General features: G+C 40.6%; 1 protein-coding gene across 3 annotated transcripts in view; it reads left to right on the forward strand.

Moving 5' to 3' along the window:
- Positions 1-20,811, forward strand: part of Acbd6 (acyl-Coenzyme A binding domain containing 6) — a 129,376-nt gene that overhangs the window by 98,745 nt on the left and 9,820 nt on the right. For all 3 annotated transcript variants that reach the window (XR_387197.4, NM_028250.3, XM_006529883.4), the window contains one exon: positions 20,361-20,391. Coding sequence is in view for 2 of the 3 variants with exons in the window: in NM_028250.3 (NP_082526.2) it covers positions 20,361-20,391 (31 nt within the window). In the remaining variant the exon portion in view is untranslated. The remainder of the gene's footprint in view (positions 1-20,360; positions 20,392-20,811) is intronic.

Below are 20,811 nucleotides of genomic sequence, written 5' to 3' on the forward strand. Positions count from 1 at the left end.
CATGCGCCACCACACCCGGCAGAAGTAACATTTTTTATAAGTTGATAAGTCTGCACTCAGAGCATTCTACTGATGAGCTACTTCTATGGCCCATTAGTAGTGTTCATTGCATGCATGGAAAAGCACAACTCCGTTTCCTGATTGTGGTGTTGGTTTAGAGAGTGTGAATGAAGATCCAGATAGGCTCCTGCATCCATTTCTTTTCTTCCTCCTCCTCATTTTGTTTTTGTTTTCAAGAGTCATTTTGAGATGTTTCAGGAAGGAAGAACATGAAATCTGGAACTTGGCTTATGATACTCAAAAAAGAAAAAGAAATAAATGAAATAGATATCAAAATCTTTATAGTTATTGAATCTGAGAGATGGTTCAGTGGAAGATTTGTACATGTGAAGTTTTTCATTTCAATATTAAAAGAACATGAAATTTTTATGTTTATCTAAAAGCATAAATATTTAAAAGTTGAGAAACAACTTACACTATAAAGGATTTTTCTAAACTTGAGAAATGTTGGCATTTTCTAGAGCGTTTAGGCTGTGTCTTGACATGGGCCTCGTCTGCAGGAACAATCTGTTGTGTGAAATGAGGCCAGCTCGCAGCCTCCCAGAACTTCTGATTTAAACTTGTTTTGTTGGGGGAATACCTGCTTATTTAGGATTTCTCTAGCATTCCGAATATTTACCTTTTTTAGAGAAGCACTCATTATCTGGCCCCTAGTGCAATGAAGCTTAGCTTCATTTACCTCCCCAAAGCTTAACTTTCACCTCAGTGTTTAGTGAAATGGGGGAAAGAGAGAGGCAGTTTCAATCCTGCCTTCTGTAAGTCTAGTAGGATTATAGGATAATGTCACAATAAGTGAAGAGGTAAGCCCAAAGTCATGTCTAAAGGTAACATACCGCTTATTTCAAGTCCCCTGACATATCTTATGCAGCCAGCAAAGGCCACAGGTACCTGATCCAGCTGCATTAGTACAGACAGCTCAGGGCCGAGCCAAATGGGGAAGAAAGTTTTTACATTCAGGAACAGTGGCTCTTCCCATAGCAATAAAGGGAAAGTAAAACAAAGGAAAAACAAAAGAAAAACAAAGGAACAGAAAGTCTACCTTTAAAATGGGGTCTTTCAAGGTTTATATTTATGTCCATAATTAGACCACTTCTATTGTCAGAAATATGGGAAATGAAATTGAGCATTTTAATTATATTTTATTTTAATTAGAATAGAATTACTTCCCCCCTTCCCTTTTTTCTCTCCAGCCCCTCCGATGTCCTCTACCATACCTCCTCATTCATGGCCTCTTATTTTTTTTATTATTGTTACAATTATTGTTATAACTATGCATGTGTGCATAATTATATAACTACAATCTGTTGGCTTCATTTAATATTGCTTGTGTATATATGATTCCAGGGCTGATCACTTGGTATTGGATAACCAGTTAGGGGCGTATTCCTGGGAAAACCTGATTCTCCCTTTCTCAGCAGTCATTAAGTTGCCTGTAGTTCTTTCTTTAGGGGTGGGGCCCCGTGAGATGGCCTGCTGTGTTAGCCTGTCTGTTGATGTCACTGTGGGGTCACCTGTACTGTTGGGGTATTCTCCTGCTTTTCTCTTGCAATCTCACAGCAGACTTCTTGGTCCTGTGACTCTTAAAATGTCTCTGCCCCTTCCTCGGCATGCTCCCTGAGCCTTTGAGACAGGAGTTGTATTGTAGATGGACAATCCATCATCACTTGATTGATCTCTGCATTTTGATCAGATGTAATTTTCTGTATTGATGACTATAGGGATAAGAATGAGTCTAGGATGCAGCTAGCAATTACACTGATTTAGTAAAGGGGTGGTAGTGGGTTCTCCTCTAACGGCAGTGACCTCAGCTTGGCCTTAAGTCCAAGCAGATCGCTGTTGGCTACCACGGAGGTATGTGCACCTTTCAGAGTATCTTGCTGTGCTGTTGTGGTTCATAGCACAGCTGGGTGGAGTCCCTTCCTTCTCTTGGTAGCCCGAATGTCACCTGGTCCTATCAAAGCTGGAACTCTTTCAGGTCAAATCTAGCTTGAATCTTCCAAATCCTGTGTCAGCAGTATGTGCAGTCCTCAGTGATAGGGACTTACCTCCAACTCTATGAAGCAACCAAGGGTCACAGCAATAGCCGTTTTGAGAGTGTCTTGGATTACCCTGACCAACAACTTTAAGAAGTTTTCTCATGTCTCATACTAGGTTTTTGTTAGACTATTGTCCTTGAGGAGGACTATTGTCAGTCCAAGAGGCATAACTTTATTTAAAGTGTGTGTGTGTTGTATATGTCATTTTATGTAAATATAAGATAATGTGATTCCTTAAGGCTTTTCCAAGCATCTTTGGTGGTATTTGTCCCTCTCCATCCCTTTTCCTCTGTATCACCCTCCTTCCCTACTTTCTGCTCATTTCCTTTACCCCTTTATGTAACATAGATCCTAGTGATCCTATTCCTAGCCCTTGCTGCTCCCTACTCCTCCTGCCTGCACAACTCCTTGATTCTGTCCTGGTTTCTGCAGTTACTCCAGGTTATAGGTTACATCTGAGGATATAGAGCTAGGAGTGCTCACATGAGCAAGAGCATGGGCATTTTTTTCTTTCTGCAGATGGGTTACCTCTCTCAATAGAATAGTTTCTACTTCTCTCCATTACCTACAAATTTCACATTTTCATTTTTCTTTACAGTCAAATAAAATTCCATAGTGTATATGCACCACATTTTTGTTATGTATTTGTCAGTCGTAGGACATTTAGGTTGTTAACATTTCTTAGCTGTTGTGGATAGAGCAGCAGCGAACATAGCTGAGCAAGTATCTGTGGGATAGGATGTCAGGTCCTGTGGGCTTGTAACTAGAAATGGTGTGGGTGGGTCATATAGTAGATTTATTGTTAGCTTTTTAAAGATTTTCCGTACTGGTTCCCAGATGGCTGAACCCATTTGCATTCCTAGAGATAGTGAATGAGGGAGGGCTCCCTTTCCCGGAGGCTCACCAGTTTTGTTTGTCAGTTGTTTTGTTGATCTTAGTCATTTTGACTAGGGTGAAAATTTTAAGCCAACAGTACAGTAGCATTAAGAATGGTTACACTGGGGCCTAGAGAGATGGCTTAAGAGCTCTTGTTGCTCTTCCAGAAAACTTGAGTTCAATTCCGAGCACCCATATGGCAACTCACAACCACTTATAATTCCAGTCTCGGGATCTAATGTCTTCTTCTGGCCTCAGTGGGCACCAGGCACATATGTAGTGCACAGACATTCATGCAAGCAAAACAGCAATACACATTAAAAATAATAAAGAAAAAGAAAAAATTTAAAACCACCCAGATTAAAGGAAGCTAGCAAAGTAATATAGGTTATAGAATGACATCACAATGTCTGTACTGAGGAGAAAACTTTATATTCTTTTCCATTTTATGTGGGAGTAGATAGCTACAATTTGTCAATATTCTACTTCATGGAAATTTTTTATCATAATTAAAAGAGTAATTGCTAGAAATTTAGTATATAGTCAACCACAGACGTCAATAATGTCAACATAACTGTAACAACTGGGCAGTTGTTAGGCTCCACATAAATATTCTCATTAACTATTCTATGACCTTGATGTGCCAAGATACTAGGAGACACAAAAGAAGTATGAGTGTAGTCTCTGTCCTTAGGTCATTTCCTGTCTAATGGAGACAGTAAGGAGCTCATTAAACAACTGGCAGATAGTAGCAGACCAGTCTGTAGTCACGTGCCATAATGAGAGAGACGCTGGAAGTGCAGTGGTGATGAGAGAACTGAGGGAAATCAATAGGACTGGAGTAGTGAGAGCCATGCTTCAGTGTGAGCTGTGGCCGACTTGAATTGTGAGGGAGGCCAGGTGATGCTTGACGGATGCTCACGGGAGGCTGGGGTAGGTAGCAGAAGCAGCTGGGCAGAATGGGAGAGTTGAACATGCTCAGATCAAAATGTCTCCCCCGTCGTCCCCCTCCACCTTCCCCTCTCTCTCTTTTGCTCTGTGTGTGTGTGTGTGTGTGTGTGTGTGTGTGTGTGTGTGTGTGTGTGTGTGTGTGTGTGTGTGTGTGTGTGTGTTCAAAACAGAAACATATTGTCTCTCATCTCTGTAGGCCAGAAGTCCAGCATTAGTTGTGAGATGCATAGGTTGCTCCGTTTGGGAAGAAAGATCCCATATCTTCCCATCTTCTGGTGGCCTGGACTGTTTGATGGCTTGTAGCTCTAGCATTCCAGGCCCAAGCCATCTTCTTAGGCTTATATTAAGAAAGGTTCTTGGAAAAAATTATAAAATGTGTTTTCAAATTTCTAAATTGACAGATTAATTATCTACTGTTATAGACATAGATCTGAGAGGTACACAGTCTAAGCTTAGAAATATCACTTGGAATTATATTATATAAAAATTCAACCTTTTTTATCACCACATCTAATTCCTCACAAACAGTTTTCTTGAGCACTTCCTTAGCGTGTCGTGTCTCTACATTCTCTTCCTTCTGTGGTGTATGTGTGTGTGTCTAACATGGAATAAAATGTGATGATTTTTTAGCATGCTAATTTGCTGTAAGCATTACTATGGCTCTGGAGAAGGGCAGGAAGACAGTGAAGATATTATTGTGTTCCAGTGGGAATTGGTAAAGCTCCTGCATTTGGGTAGAAAATGTGTATTGCTTTCACACAGGTACTTGAATAGGCTCTGAACAGGCTGGTTAAAGAGTGCTGAGAGAAAATATTAAAATTAGGTGTCCTTAAAAGTGGTTCTACTGCTGTTACAGAGGCCAGTTGATTATATCATAACTGTGCATTGTTGAGGGGACAAGAACACAGATTTAACAGTGCATCCTAACAGGTTAAGGACTTCAGAAATAAACATCAGTATTATGATTAAATTCAGAGAAACACATTGAAGAAGTGGTAATTTAATTTAAAAATGTTTTGTTCTTTAGTTTAACTAAAGCTGAAGAAACATAACTTTAAAAAACATAAGAAACATTAAAAGACAGAAAATAAGTTATTTAAACAGAAAAGGTGGAATCTACATGGAGAAGACTGGTCCCTGGAGACTCGTCCTTGAGGACTGTGTTTTGTCCCTGGTCCCTCTGTCTCTCTGTCTCATGTTTCTGTGAAGCAGGCCTCGTTGCCCTGACTCTCACCAGGGTGCTCCTCCTCCTCAGCAGCAATAGCCACAAACAATGGGATCATGGATTGGCATCTTTGAAACTATAAGACAAAATAAAACCTTCTTTTTTTTTAAAAAAAAAAAAAAGGATATTGTTTTTTCAGTGTCTTAATGTAGGTTAAATTTTTCAGGAAAAAAATTCATCTGTAAGTGATGCAAATAATGACTTTGGTGATTAGGCGTATTCTTACCACGGATGGCGTCTAACTGAAAAGTCTAGGAGCAAAGTCTAGGAGCAAAAGAAGCCAATATGAACTTGACTCATTCATGTATTGTTTAATATGTCTTAAGTTCTTAGAAAAAGCAATCAAATAAATTTAGAACTGTTTATATAACTTTAATAAGTTTAGAACTATAAATATAACTGTCAAAAAGGATGCAGTATTTATATGTAAAGATTGCACTGGCGTTTGCTGTTGAGTGCAGGCTCGCTGTTCCTCTGCTCCGTTCTACAGTCTGTGCAGGCACTCGCTCCTCAGTCTCAGGCCTGGGCTGCGAGGCACCTCAATGCTACCTACACTCGTCCTTGTTTCATTTTAACTCCTGTGCACACTAATGTGTCTGATCCTGCTTCCTGCCTAAACCTCAAACCCAGATAATTCTCTAGACCATTACCACATTTTAACTTAATTCCTCATCATTTATTAGTTTGTGGTGCTGGAGATCAGAACCAGGATCTTTAGCACCCTAGGTTGTACCCCTGAGTAGTTAACTCACTAATTGTTTTTTTTTTTTTAATTTAGTTTGTGGGGTATGTGTGTGAGAGAGGGAGGAGGGGGAGGGAAGGGGAGGAGAGGGGATAATGTGAGTCTCTCTCTCAGGATAATGTGATCCTGCTGGCCTGGCTGTAATTCACCGTGTGACCCAGGCCTCAATTTCTCCTATTTTCTCTGTTTTCCTGATCCTTAACATGGCTCTCAACCCAGTCCGAATCCCAGAGCTAATCTTTTTTTCCCCAGGGTTTAGCAGGGACTGAGAGTGGCAGTGCCAAGATTGGAGCTCACAGCCAGTTCCTTCCATTTCCAGAGAATGACTTTCTTTCTGGAAAAGACTAGCTACTGCCAGCATTATTACCGTCAAGGTTTTATTTTTAATTTGCCCAAAAAGAAATATTAAGAGATTAGTGGGCCCTGGCATTACTCTCATCACTTCCTTTTGTGCATTTATGCATTCAACAGGTAGTTACTGTTGCCTACAACGTAGGCACTGTACTTTTACAGCGAACATAAAGCCAGTCTTTGTATACACCCAGTATTTAAAGGTGTAAATGCCTATGAACAAGACCACCTAAAGACTCTTAGCCTGACCTTCTAGAAATGTCCTGGTGTTCTTCCTCCTGTGCCTACTGGTCAGTTGTGTAAGAAAACATCCCAGGACAGGGTGGCCAAGGAGTGTTGAGGCAACTATTCATTTTATGTTGGGAAGCTCTTGCTGTCTGTTGTTGTTCTAAAGATGACTGATGGCTGTCCTCTCTCCCTCACAGTGCGGTACTTATCCACTTCCTGGCAGTCTGGATTCCTGCTTTCTATTATTTTCTCTGTTGTTGCTGAGTTATTTTACTGTCCAGACTGGTGTCTGGCTTTCCACCGAGCCCCCTTTTCTGTCCTTTCCTTCTCTTTTCCTGTCTTGTTTGTTTAGTTGGTTAGTTTTGTTTTTGTTTTGTTCTTTTAAAGAAGATACTGTCTTGCAACAGATGTTCTGGTCCTCTGGCTCTTTCTGGTTTTATGCCCCCATTCTGCCTTCCCCAAGCCTTAGGTGTAGGGATCATGTTGTAAATGTGTTAAACTGGGAGTGGGCACTCCAGTGATCAGTGGTTCTCTGTATTTTGACCCAGTATAACTTTTGTACTAGGCTCTGTCTGCTGCAAAAAGAAGCCTCCTTGATGAAGGGGCAGAGCTGCACTTATCTGTGAATATGAGAATAAGTTTTTAGAATACAGTTAGAAATTACACTGACTTAAGGAAGTTGAAACGGTAGGTTCTCCTTTAAGCCCTTGGTCTCACCAGCCATGGGTAGTTGGGTAAGTTTACAGTGTGAGGCATGAATTCCTTCCTGCTGGGTGAGTGAGTCCACGTAGGTGGCCATTGGTCTCCACCACTGTAAGTGCCGCTGTTATACCCCCAGAATATCTTGCTGGTGTGCTTTGTAAGCATTTTCAGTTGGATGAGACTATTGATGGCTTTTCTCCTTTGGCAGCTTGCATCACTGCTGATATTATCAGGGCTAGTCCTCAGGAAAGAGGCTCCTAGGTCACACCCAGTGGGTTTCTGCAAGTCCTCGTAGGCCTATCGTGTATGTGTTGTCAGCAATAGGGACTTCAGCCTCTGGGAAGCAGTCAAGGTAACAGCAATTGTCTATATTATTGGGAGTATCTTGGACTTCCTGACCAACAACTCTGAAGAAGGTTTCCTATGCCTGGTACTGGATTTTTTTTTTGTTTTGTTTTGTTTTGTTTTGTTTTGTTTTGTTTTTTTGTGGTTTGTGGAATAGGTGCAGTCACCCCAAGTAGTGTTGCTTAAAATACATGCATGTATATTTACACACATTTTTATAAATATACACATATGTATTATAAATAATTTTAAGTAAGTGTAAAATAACATTATTCCCCATGGTTTTTTTTTTCAAACATTCTTGTTCCTCCTCCTTCCCTCCCCCACCATAAGTCTCCTTCACCAACCCCCACCATTTTTCCTGTTTCCACCTTCATAGCAACTGAGTCCCACCAGTCCCTCTCTAGAGTTGCTTTCCCTAACTGAGATACAAGTATTTGGGAGAGAAATCGTTCAGCACTAGTTGTTCTTCCACAGGACCTGAATTCAATTCTAGTGTGTGTTATAAAGGCAAAGTGTGACCTCTTGTTGCCTTCTCAGCTCATCTTCCATGAAGTGAGCAATTCATTATTTATAGCATGTTTAACAGTCTTCATCTGCTGTTTTCTCTGTACCCAGATCCTGTGGCCAGGTACTTTGTGCCAAAGCCAAAAAAGTCAGTCAAACTGGTTTTCCTTCAAATAGTTTATTTTCCTTTAATCTTGTTTAACTTTTATTATTATATGAAGAGGTTTGTCTGTACAGAAGGTGTGAAGGAAATTTGGGTCTATCAAGCTAAAGTATGCCATAGTCCTTGCTTTCAGAGAGCAGAAGTTGACCTACAATCACAAAAAAAATACAAGAAAAAGATGGAGGAGATCAGGGAGAGTTTTAGTGCAGAATGGAAAAAGCTCAAGATTCTCTTGTATTTTCTAAAAAGAGAGTTGCAGATGTAATGTACTGTAGGTGCAATGTTTTGTGAGTGTACTATGGTGTAGTTTCTATAAATGTACTATAGGTGCAATGTTCTATAAGTGTACTATAGGTGTGCAGAGTTCTATAAGTGTATTATGGGTATAGTGTTCTCTAAGTATCCTATAGGTGCAGAGTTCTATAAGTAAGTGTACTATAGGTGCAGAGTTCTATAAGTGTACTACTATTATTGTGTTATATAAGTGAACTATGGGTATAGTGTTCTATAAGCATACTATAGGTGTAGTGTTCTATAGGTGCATTGTTCTAGAAGAGAGGGCAGCCAGATAAAAAGGGGCTTCCATGATTCTGCGGCATTTTAAAAGTGATGGTAAATAAGAATTGTGCACATGATGACTGCATCTCTCTCTCTATTTGGGAGTGTGGGTGTGCACAGACCGTACTTTACTGCGTCGCTCACCTCTGTCCTGTGTGTGTAGAGTGGGGAACCTGTGCTTTTCTACCTTTATAGTTTCCATTTTAGGCATTGATGGCTTTTGATTCATTTTAACATTACTCTGTTATTTTTGTTTACTTTTAATTCAACTGAGTAGTTTTATTTTACCCTAATGTATCATCTGTTACAAAGATTTCAAACACATGACCGATTCTAATGTATTGGAATAGATTTGGCTGTTCTTTATAATATAACTCCATATTTATTACATTTGAACATTTCCCTTAAGCTAAAACAGAAAGGAAAAGCATAAATAACCATGACAAACAGCTTTCTTCTGGTGTGGTCATTTGAAATGAAACAACCAAAAAATTTAATCAATTTAAATCTAGAAAAATTAGCTGATATAAGTTGTAAACCAAATGAGTAAGCACTGTCACTTACTCATTCTTGACATTCAATTCCATTTATCCTTTCTAATATATTTAAAACAGAATATCTGTAAAGACCAACGTTTGAGCTGCTGTTTCCTTTTCTGAGGTTATGCTTTAATCTAAAACATTTTAACATGTAGATATAAATAATGTTTTATTTGAGCCTCATAATTATAGTAGTTTATTATGGCATGAGTGATTTAAAATAATTGTTAATTGTGATTTTAAAAACTAAACAGGCTTTGTTATTAGTGGGCCATAATCATTCACAGAAGGATTATGTTTTGAGTGCTTATTATTTGCTAGATATTAAGAAAAATGGATAAAAGCACAAGTTACAATTGTTGGCTAGAGCTAGGTAAAGAGTAGCTTAAAAATAACTCTTTTCCATTCCACCCAAATACCTATCTCCCTTAGATATAAGGTGCTTAGATGTGTAAGCAATTCAAAGTTTAAGAAAATTCTTTTCTTAAGACTGCTTCTTTTCTCTAATACTGTTGGAAGGCAGAAAATAGAATTATAAGCCAGCCCAGTTGGCCTCTGTCTTCCTATTCCCCCTCTGCCAATCAGTTCCATGAGTGGAGTCATGGCTCTTATGTGCATGTCCTTACTCTAATTGATTTCTAGGTGGGCATGGGCCTTAAGTTAAAGGAAAAACATCTCAATATTTCGTATTAAGCACCAGGACACTTCAACCTGCAACATCTGAACTCAAAAGCTTCAAATTAGGCATGGTGACTACAGAATACATCAGCAAGGAGTGGAGCAGGAGGTGGAGACCAGCTTGTGCTCGTACTTGTGAGCAGTCATTAATTGACAAAGAACATTTTAGCTGGCTTTGTACTAGAAACAACTAGTTAACTGGATGGTATTTGCACATATATACATTGTATTTAAATTCATAGAAAGTACAAGTGATTTTATAGTAACTATTTTTAAATTGATATGAATAATTTAAATTTTTTCTAAATAATAACTATGAAGAAAAATTATAGTCATACATTGTGTTAGCCCCCAAGGTAACTTCTCACTTATTCTTTTTCTTACACAGACATGCACATTTTAATTCCCAATTGGGATCATCCTGTATGTGATTTCATAACTTAATTAAATCACAGCTTTATATACATACATACAATTGTTTCTGGTGGGGTTGGAGAGATGCCTCAGCTACCCTTCTGGAGGACCTGAGTTGGATTCCTAGCACCCACAATGGTCAGTTCACAGCCTCCTGAGACTCTAGGTGCAGGGGTCTGACGTCCTCTTCCAGCTTCCACAGGCACCCACACACATGTAGCACACACTCACACACACACAAAAGCATGAATAAAAATGATAAGATCCATTGTATCTGGTTTTATGTTGAGGTTCTTGATCCACTTGAACTTGAGCTTTGTGCAAGGTGACAAATATGGGTCTGTTTTCATTTTTCTTTTTTTGTTTGTTTGTTTGTTTGTTTTTGTGGGGTTTTTTTTTTTTTGGTGGGGTAGGTATTTTCATTTTTCCACATACACATTGCCAGTTAGACCAGCACCATTTATTGAAGATGCTTTCCTTTGTCTATTGTGTATTTTTGGCTTCTTTGTCAAAGCTCAAGTGTCCATAAGTGTGTGGTTTTACTTCTGGGCCCTCAGTTCCTTCCATTCCACTGATCAGCCTGTCTGTCTCTGTACCGATACCATGCAGTTTTTATCACTATTGCTCTGTAGTACAGCTTGAGGTCAGGGATGGTGATTCCCCCAGAAGTTCTTTTATTGTTTTTACTATTCTGGGTTTTTTGTTGTTGTTGTTTTTCCATATGAAATTGTGAATTGCTCCTTCCATGTCTTTGAAGAATTGTTTGGGATTTTCATGGGGATTGCATTGAACTGTAGGTTGCTTTTGGTAGGGTAGCCATTTTTACTATGTTAATGCTACCAACCCATGAGCATGAGAGATCTCTCCATTTTCTTGAGGTCTCCTTCGATTTCTTTCTTGAGAGATTTGGAGTTCTTGTCATATAGATCTTTCGCTTGTTTAGTTAAAGAGTTACCCCGAGGCATTTTATATTATTTGTGACTATTGTGAAGGGTGTTGTTCCCCTAATTTCTTTCTCAGCCTGTTTATCCTTTGAGTAGAGGAAGGCTACCAATTTGTTTGAGTTAATTTTATATCCAGCCACTTTGCTGAAGTTGTTTATCAGGTTTAGGAGTTCTCTGGTAGAATTTTTGGGGTCACTTATGTATACTATCATATACATATCAAATTGTGATATTTTTACTTCTTCTTTGCTAGTTTGTATCCCCTTGATCTCCTTTGGATGTCTAATTGCTCTGGCTAGAACTTCAAGCACTATATTGAATAGGTAGGGAAAGAGTGGGCAGTCTTGTCTTGACCCTGGCTTTAGTGGGGTTGCTTCAAGTTTCTCTCTATTTAATTTGATGTTGGCTGTTGGTTTGCTGTATATTGCTTTTATTATGTCTAGATGGGCCTTGATCTAGATCCTGATCTTTCCAAGACTTTTAGCATGAAGGGATGTTGGATTTTATCAAAGGCTTTTTCAGCATCTAATGAGATGATCATGTGTTTTTTTTTTCCTTTGAGTTTGTTTATATAGTGGATTACATTGATAGATTTACGTATATTGAACCAATCTTGCATCCCTGGGGTGAAGTGAATGATGGTTTTGATATGTTCTTGGATTCAGTTTCCGAGAACTTTATTGAGTATTTTTGCATCGATATTCGTAAGCAAAACTGGTCTGAAGTCATCTTTTCTTGTTGGATCTTTGTGTGGCTTAGGTATCAGAGTAATTGTGGCTTCATAAAATGAATTAGGTAGTGTTCCTTCTGTTTCTATTTTATGGAATAGTTTGAGGAGTATTGGTATTAGCTCTTCTTCAACGGTCTGCAATAAAACCATCTGGCCCTGGCCTTGAGGAAATGGCAGCCCAGAAGCAACAAGGTTTCTAAGAAAGAAAGGAGCCAAGGGCCCAAAATCCACTCAAAGGCACACCCCAGTTGACCTAAACTTCTTCATCTGGCCCACCTCCAAAAGTTTCCACCATCCATTATTGCCACAGGTGGTAACTAAGCCTCTACTTCATGGTTTTGACATCTGCACACATGTGTACCATGGTATTCTGCTCGTATTTGCCTCTTATTACCCTTTCTTGTTCCACCTGCCCTCTTTGTTAGTCTCCAGTTTCCCACTAAACAATCCCTTCTACTTTGATGCCATGTGTGAGCATGTGTGTGCATGTGTGAGTGTGTGTGTGTGTGTAAAATCTAGATTCTGAGCTAATGAACTTATCAGCATGTCAGATATAGTTCATTGCCACCAAGACAGATGACCTAAGTTTGGTCTCCATGACCCACCTGGTATTAGTAAAGAACAGACTTCTGCAACTTGTCCTCTGACCTTAACATATACACCATGGCAGACACATGCACCCATACCACAAAATAAATAGATATAATAAAAATTAAGTTTAATGAAGTTTAGCTTGAAATATGTATTCATCTTGAGCTAAAACATACTTGTCTTTCTGTGTCTAGCCTAGCTTGCTTACCATGGTAATCTCCAGTTCCAGACATTTTTCTGCAAATGACATAATTTCATTCTCCTTTATCATTGACTGAAACTCATATATATGAATTTCTCATATTTTATATTGTATACATACATAATATATGAGCATATATCACATGATATAATATATATGAGACACTTGTGTATATTGTATCTTCCATCAAAGAAACAAAGAACATGTACCATGGAAGAGATTCTTGTAGATAAAGTAGGACAGGTGGAGTTAACAAAGTCCTATGATAGTCTTTAAGCTAAGCTTCAAGAGCAGTGGCTACCACCCTGTGGGTCACAACCCCTTTGAGGTCAAACAACCCTTTTACATATTAGATATCCTGCATGTCAGATATGTAAAATTCATAACACTAGCAAAATTATAGTGTTGAAATAGCAATGACAATAGTTGATGGATGGGGTTTACCACAAGGTAAGGAATTGTATTAAAGGGTTGCAGCACTAGGAAGCTTGGAGAACTACTATTCTGGAGGAAAATTCTGACTAAATTAGTGCCATATTGTGGAATTGAGTCTTTTTTGCTGCTGGATCAAATCTAATCTTTCACTTAAAATGTCGGAGTTCCTTGTAACCTTTGGAGGTAAGGGTAACAATTATATACTCAATAATCTTATTTATGACAAATGAAGTCCCTAATTGGTCAGTTAATCTAGACTTAGAGAAATTGCAGAGAAATGATAAATATCTAGTAGAGACATTGCATTTTGGACTGTCCTAAATTACTTCTAAAAAATATTTATGGAGCTAGAGAGATAGCTCAGGGGTTAAGAACACTGACTGTTCTTCCAGAGGTCCTGAGTTCAATTCCCAGCAACCACATGGTGGCTCACAACCACCTGTAATGAGATCCAATGCCGTCTTCTGGTGTGTCTGAATACCACAACAGTGTACTCACATATATAAAATACACAAATCTTTAAAAAATTATTTTTAAGATTTATATATTTTGTTTGTATGCATGTTTCCTGAGTGTATATGTAGACCTTGTGTGCCAGGTGACTGAGGAGGCCAGAAGAGGGTGTCAGATCCCTTAGAACTAGAGTGACAGATGGCTTTGAGCTGCCATGTGAGTGCTGGGAACCACACCCAGGTCCTCTGCAAGAGCAGCCAGTGCTGTTAACTGGTGAGTCATCTCTCTGGTCCCCTGAGTTCCATCTAATGGGCACATCCTGTGTGTAATCCTGAGAGCTACTGTCAGAAGCTGTCTGCCTGGGAAGCAGCAGAGCATCTGAGCAGAGACACATCTGGATCTAGTGGGGACTTCTTCTCTCTCTGTCTGGGTCCTATTTTCTGGAGCTCCCAGGTGGCCGGGTTGGGGGTGGGAGGAACTGAATTATGTGAATTACTTTGAGTCTGGCTCAGTTCTTATGAAAAATTCTGAATTATGTCTGGCAGGAACTCTTGAATAGTTTCATGCAGTGCCTTTAGCAGCCTGTGAGTGTGAATGATTCGTGCCTTGTAGACAAAGCACATGGCTACCCATTCTTTGGTTTCTGCTCATCTCTACTGTGCCCCTTCGCTCCAGTCTCCCTCACTCCAGTTTAGTGCTGTCTAAAGTCAATGCAACCATTGCAGCTCTCCAAACAGACTTGTTCTTGAGAACGTTGGTGGAGATGAGAATCTGCTCAGCTGCTTTGAGAGGATGAGGAATGAGCCCACGCCACCTCTGGTGGGCTTGCTGTAGTCATTTGTCTGTCCCGTTTATGATGGCTACTTACCAATGTGCATATCAGCTGTGAAGCTGTTTTACCGCTGCAGTCCATAGGACACACACTGCTTGTCTGCAGAAGGTGTAGTGATGCCAAGTAGAGCTAAAAATACCCAGCTCCCTACCTGTCAAGCTCTGTCACTGCAGTGAAGCATCAGAGTTGTCACTGCATCTCCAGTGTGGACTTTCAGATCAAGTCCTTTGTATTTTGCTCTGTTCTTTCAGCTTTTCCAAGTATATCCAATGCTCTTGTTTTTTATTCAGAGAGAATTATTACAAAAATTCATGAGTGGTCTAGTCTGGAAAAGTTGCTTTAATTATTGACAAGCTAACCCATTATTCTATGGATGATAAGACCAAAGTCTAGAAATAGAGCCAGTAAAATTTACATCTATATATCAAAAAAACTTGCTAGCCAGCATCCTTAGGTCCCTAGAAAAGGGTTTCAAACTGCACTGTGGGGACACTTTCCAGCTGATTCTGCTGGCAGCTGGTGGGGGTGCCAAGGGTATAGGACTTAAGTCACTGTTTTGCTCCACCAGTGCAGTCTCCCTTTATGTGAACTTCATTCACCACTCCGGAGTGCACTCAAATAAACGCTTCCAGCAGACTTTTTAAAAATCAGAAACTACTCATTATAAGAATAGAGTCTTAAAACAAGATATAACCCATCCTACAAGCCTACCAGCAAATCATCACCCGCGTTTCCTGAGACACAGGGAGAACACACGCATCTGCTTTTCAGCCTCCTGTGGATGGCAAGTAGACTATGTCAAAGATTTGGATCCAGTGACAATAATACAGAGTAATTTAAAATCTTCCAGCTAAAAAGAAGCTGCTGTTTAAGAAAAGAACAAACTCAGACTCAATAAAACAAACAAACAAAAATAACTTGCAACTACTTATCAAATAACCTTACCTACCTCGTACTCTCCAAAGCATCATTTATAGTGTAACATGTACAATAAATTATGGTTTTGTTCACTCATCTTCTCCAGCATTTGCCTAGTTCTAGATATTGAGGGAACATGGTCAGCTTATGATTCTAACTCCAATCATCAAGAAAAAGTTAAATGGTCTCCACAGGACAAAGAGAAGTAAAATACTTTGGAAAGAACTATATGCAAGAGAGCTGTCAGACATGGACTGCCCAGCACAGGAGGCAGAGACAGGCAGATTTCTGTGAGTTTGAGGCCACCCTGGTCTACATAGTGAGTTCTAGGGCAGCCAGGACTATGTAGAGAGATCCTACCTGGGGGGGGGGGCGGTTCAGGTGCTTGAAGGTAGCATTCCAGTTATTTGGAAAACCTGCTGGATGACCTACATGGTTTCCTAAAGATGCCAGTATCGCCATACGTACATTTCCTTTCCAAGACAGACAGAGCATGCCCAGAACTTTCAGTGGACAACATATATTAAGAAAAGTTCTTAGAAGAATAATCATAAAATGCATTTTCAATTTTCTAAATTGTCAGATTGATTTAATCATTTTCTGTTACAGTCGAAGACCTAAGAGGCAGTACATGCCAGACTTAGACATAATTAAAACTACGATGAGTAACTCAAAAAATGTCATCCCTGCATCTGATTCCTCACAGCCAGTTTCCTGAGTGCCTCTGTTTTTATATAGCGTCTTAGCAATGCTGTTAAGTGTGCAACACTGCACAGAAGAAAAGAATCTTGTCTTTGTTCCCGTAGCCATGTCATGGGAACATGCAGTCCCTGCGGTGTTGCTGGCTAACCTAAGAAGCCTGCGGGCGTGGGGTAGGCGTCCTTAGAAGGACAAGAGTGCAGGCTGCTGCTGGGCACTGCCCAGTGGGCTTGAGAGTCTACCCTTCTCTCCCTGTGGGTTTCTCCAAGGGGAGCCTTGCCCTTGCTCTTTAAATTTTGTAGGAAATTAGTTTGTAGGAAAATCCTACGATGAAGTGTATTATATATGTTTTGTTTTGAGATAGGACCTTTCATAGTCTTGGCTGCCCTTTAATTTGCTATATAGCCAAAGATGGCCTTGAACTCCTGATCCTCCTGCCTCCACCTCCCCAGTGCTGGGTTTCAGGTATGTGCCACGACAGCCAATTAAAATTTATCATTTTTACCACTGTTAACTGTCCAGTAATTGGCATTAAGTATGCTTATACTGTTGGCAGCCATCACCGTATCTGTCTTTAGAACTTTTCCTCCCAAAATGAAATTGTGCCTGGTAAACACCAGCTCCCAGTGGCTCCTCTTTCTTCCTCTGGAAATTTAAGCACCTTAGAGACCTCACATAAGCTATGCTTTTAAATCTGTAAAAAGAAAAGGGTCTTCTTTACTAAACTTCTACTCCCTTGCTCCATTTTGAAGACTCCTGAGAGAAAACTCAGCATGGCTTGGGTAACATGCTTGTTCCAGAACAAGCTGACAAGTGCTGTTTTCTAAGCTGGGTTACATGCCACTTGGGCATCTTTCCCAATCTTTCTTCTAAAAGGTCCAAAGTAGTACCCAAAACCACTCTACTAAATTACTCTAGTTTGTTTTCTTCCAGAACATGCATGTACGTGTGTGTGTGTGTGTGTGTGTGTGTGTGTGTGTGTGTGTGTGTGTGTGTGTACATGTGTGTGTGTGTACTTGTGTACTGGCTGGTTTTGTGTGTCAACTTGACACAAGATAGAGTCATCAGAAAGGAAGTAGCCTCAGTTGAGGAAATGCCTCCATGAGATCTAGCTATAAGGCATTTTCTCAATTAGTGATTCCTGGGGGAGGGCCCAGTCCACTGTAGGTGGTGCTATCCCTGTGCTGGTGGTCCTGGGTTCTTTAAGAAAACAGACTGAGTAAGCCACATGGACCAAGCCAGTAAGCAGCACCTTTCCATGGCCTCTGTATCAGCTCCTGCCTTCAGGTTCCAGCCCTGCTTGAGTTCCTGTCCTGACTTCCTCCAGTGATTAACTAAGATCTGAAAGTGTAAGCCATTGAATAAACTCTTTCCTCCCCAACTTGCCTTTTGGTGTTCCATCACAGCAATAAAAACCCTAAGACTGTGTGTGTGTGTGTAGCTACCTATTTATATTTATTATAGATAAAAGGAAATCAACTCTCTCTTCCAAGTGAGGGTCTGTACTTTTGATATGTATAAACACTGTAATTAAACATGAAAGTTTGCTCAAATAGCAAGATAATGTTCTCCCCCCCCCCCCCAGGTTTTTTGATGTTGGTTGGTTGGTTGGTTTTGGACAGGGTCTCACTATGTAGCCTTGGCTGGCTTGGAACTCAGTATATAGAAACTATTGGCCTCAAACTCACAGTGATCGGCCTGCCTCTGCCTCCTGAGTGCTTCGATGAAAGGCTTGCACCACCAAATGCCCCCTCCCTTTTGAGACAGAATCTCATCCTGTATCCCTGACTCATTTGGCATTTACTGTGTAGCCCAGACTGACCCTGAGCTTAAAACAGTCCTGCCTCAGCCTCCTAAGTACTGGAATTGCAGTTGTATGCTACCCTGTCTAACTGAGAACTATACTTTGTGAGAAATTTAATGATGGGAAAAAACAGTAGAGTCCTAATATCATAGTAGACTCAAGATTGCAGTAGATTTCTTTCTGATTCCTTGTACTGTTAGGCATTTGTACGGAGACTATAAACCCCTGAGGCCGTACGGACATTTTCAGCACCTAACATTGAAAACTAGCGAGATAGATTTGAGTCTGACCAGTGCTGCTCTTTCCAGTTGCCCTTAGCTATACCCTGACCAGGTAAAACTCTCTGGCATGAAACTCGGGCTCCACATTGGCATCATGCTGACCCTGTTCATAGACCTCAGTGCCCCTCCACACTCTTGCCCCTAATCTTGGGGGCACACACCCTGACCAAAGCAACTCACATAGGAAAAAACATATACTCTCTCCTATGGCTCCAGACGGAAGAGAGGCCCTAATGAAGCGCTGGCACAGAGCAAGCCTGGAGCAGCTGGAACAGGATACCGAGACTCGGTACTTTATATAATGAACGCTCTCGAAGCAGCGAGCATTTAAAACGCTGTAAAGACTTTTCCCTCCAGCCTACCTTGAGTGATGAAGTGATGACTTCTCCACCAAGGCTGCACCACCTAAGCCTCCCCAGCAGCAGAACCAATGGAGGACCTAAAAGGATGCCAAAAACCTGTGGGGACAGTTCTCACTCAGGCCACACCGGTGACCTTCTGGGCTCCTTATTTTTGGTTGCCGTGTCCTGTATTTTTACTGTTCTTAGAGTTTATTATCTTTATTATTGTTGGCAGGAATCCCAAACTCTGCCACTGTGGCACCCTAGCCAGATGTACCCTGTCCACTCCTCCCTAGTTACTTCTTTCCTATCTTGGCTCACTCCCTCACATACACCTCACCTCTAAATCCTCTGAGAAGCACACCACACACACAGTCCCTGGGAGGACACAGACTACCCGGTGCTTGCCCCGCCCACCCCACCCCCGCCATCCGTAGGGGCTTCTAGGTGCTAAGGAAACCCTTAAGAAATGACTTGTTTTCTTTCTTACTTACTGTCCAAATCAGTAAATAAGTTCTCCATGGCAGCTTCTTGCATTTTATTTAGAAGCTTAAATTGAGATGCCCATAGCCGAAAGTTTTGGAGTTAAGCCCCAGCCCCACATTACGTGGGAAAGCAGGTACAGGACGTTCCAGAACAGTTTGATGCTAGTTCAGCCATCCTTCTTCCTGTGGTAGAACAGTTTCCATAGGCACAGGCTCTGTATTCAGAGGAGCTGCTAAACTCTGCCCTTACTTGTACCTCTGATAGTTTGTTGAATATATTCATTCTGCAGATTGCTCTCAGTCTAAAAGGTAATACTACTTAGAAGTAGCAGTCTGTTCCATTGTTTTACACGTGTTTAGAATAGCTTGGTTTATTTATTTATTTATTTATTTATTTATTTATTTATTTATTTATTTATTATATGTAAGTACACTGTAGCTGTCTTCAGACACTCCAGAAGAGGAAGTCAGATCTCGTGATTGGATGGTTGTGAGCCACCATGTGGTTGCTGGGATTTGAACTCCTGACCTTCGGAAGAGCAGTCGGGTGCTCTTACCCACTGAGCCATCTCACCAGCCCCCGAATAGCTTGGTTTTAAAGAAAAATAAAAACTGGAATATCTCACTTTCCTGTGTGATCTATAGGAGGTCTTGTTCTTAACTTCTGGAAAGTTGCATACTTTCCGGAACTTATCTTTATAATGTTTGGTTAAAAAGCCTAACGTCTTTAGCCTGGAATTTGCAAATCTTTTTAACTAAAAGTAGCAGATTCTGTAGATTTGGGTAGAGACTTAGAAAACAGCATCTAGGGTTGGAGAGATGGCTCGGCGGTTAAGAGCACTGACTGCTCTTCCAGAGGTCCTGAGTTGAATTCCCAGCAACCACATGATGGCTCACAACCATCTGTAATGAGATATGGCGCCCTCTTCTGGTGCGTCTGAAGACAGCAACAGTGTACTCACATACATAAAAAAGAAAAGAAAGAAATCAGCATCTAACGAGTCCAGGGTAAACACTGCAGTACTAGCTCTTCCCTCTCTACTGCAGTGACCATGCCACCACACCTGACTGACTCTCCACAGATCTGTGTGTACACTTCCTCTGCTATCGCTGCTACTGTGCACTGTGACGGTAAGATGCAGAGAAGCAGGGGCTTTCCCTGTGGCTGACAAGCCTATAGAACGTTGGTGCCCTGTATGCTTACAGTAGTTTGTGTACTTTTACATACTTGCTCATCTTTTCTAAAGTCATTATTTGTGTTCTTTTATAGGACAACGAAGGTCAGACAGCTCTTCATTATGGTAAGGTGTTTCTGTGTTACTGCTCCTATCCTCTCACCTATCTGAGCCTATATGACTGTAGAGCTGGTAGATACGCAGCGATCCTCATCAGCAATGGGGGCTTCTCCACCCACTGCTAAGAACTTAGTTCATTCGTGGTACTGTCAGGAACAACCAAGATGCTAATCTTTGTTATTGTAGAATCTAATTTCTTCCCTAGTATTTAAGAAAAACAAAAACAAAAAGCAAAACTTTGTTGAGGTTGTAGAAATGACTCAATCGGTAAAGTGTACTGTGCAAGTACGAGGATCTGAGTTCAGATCCCCAGAAGCCACACAAAAGCCAGGCACAGTGGCATGTATCTGAGCCCTGGACAAAGGCAGAGAGCTCAGTGACAGACCTTGTCTCAAAAGATAAGGTGAACGTTGGCAGAGAAAGATA

The sequence above is a fragment of the Mus musculus genome, chromosome 1 (genome assembly GCF_000001635.26).
Source record: "Mus musculus strain C57BL/6J chromosome 1, GRCm38.p6 C57BL/6J".
Lineage (NCBI taxonomy): Eukaryota > Metazoa > Chordata > Mammalia > Rodentia > Muridae > Mus > Mus musculus.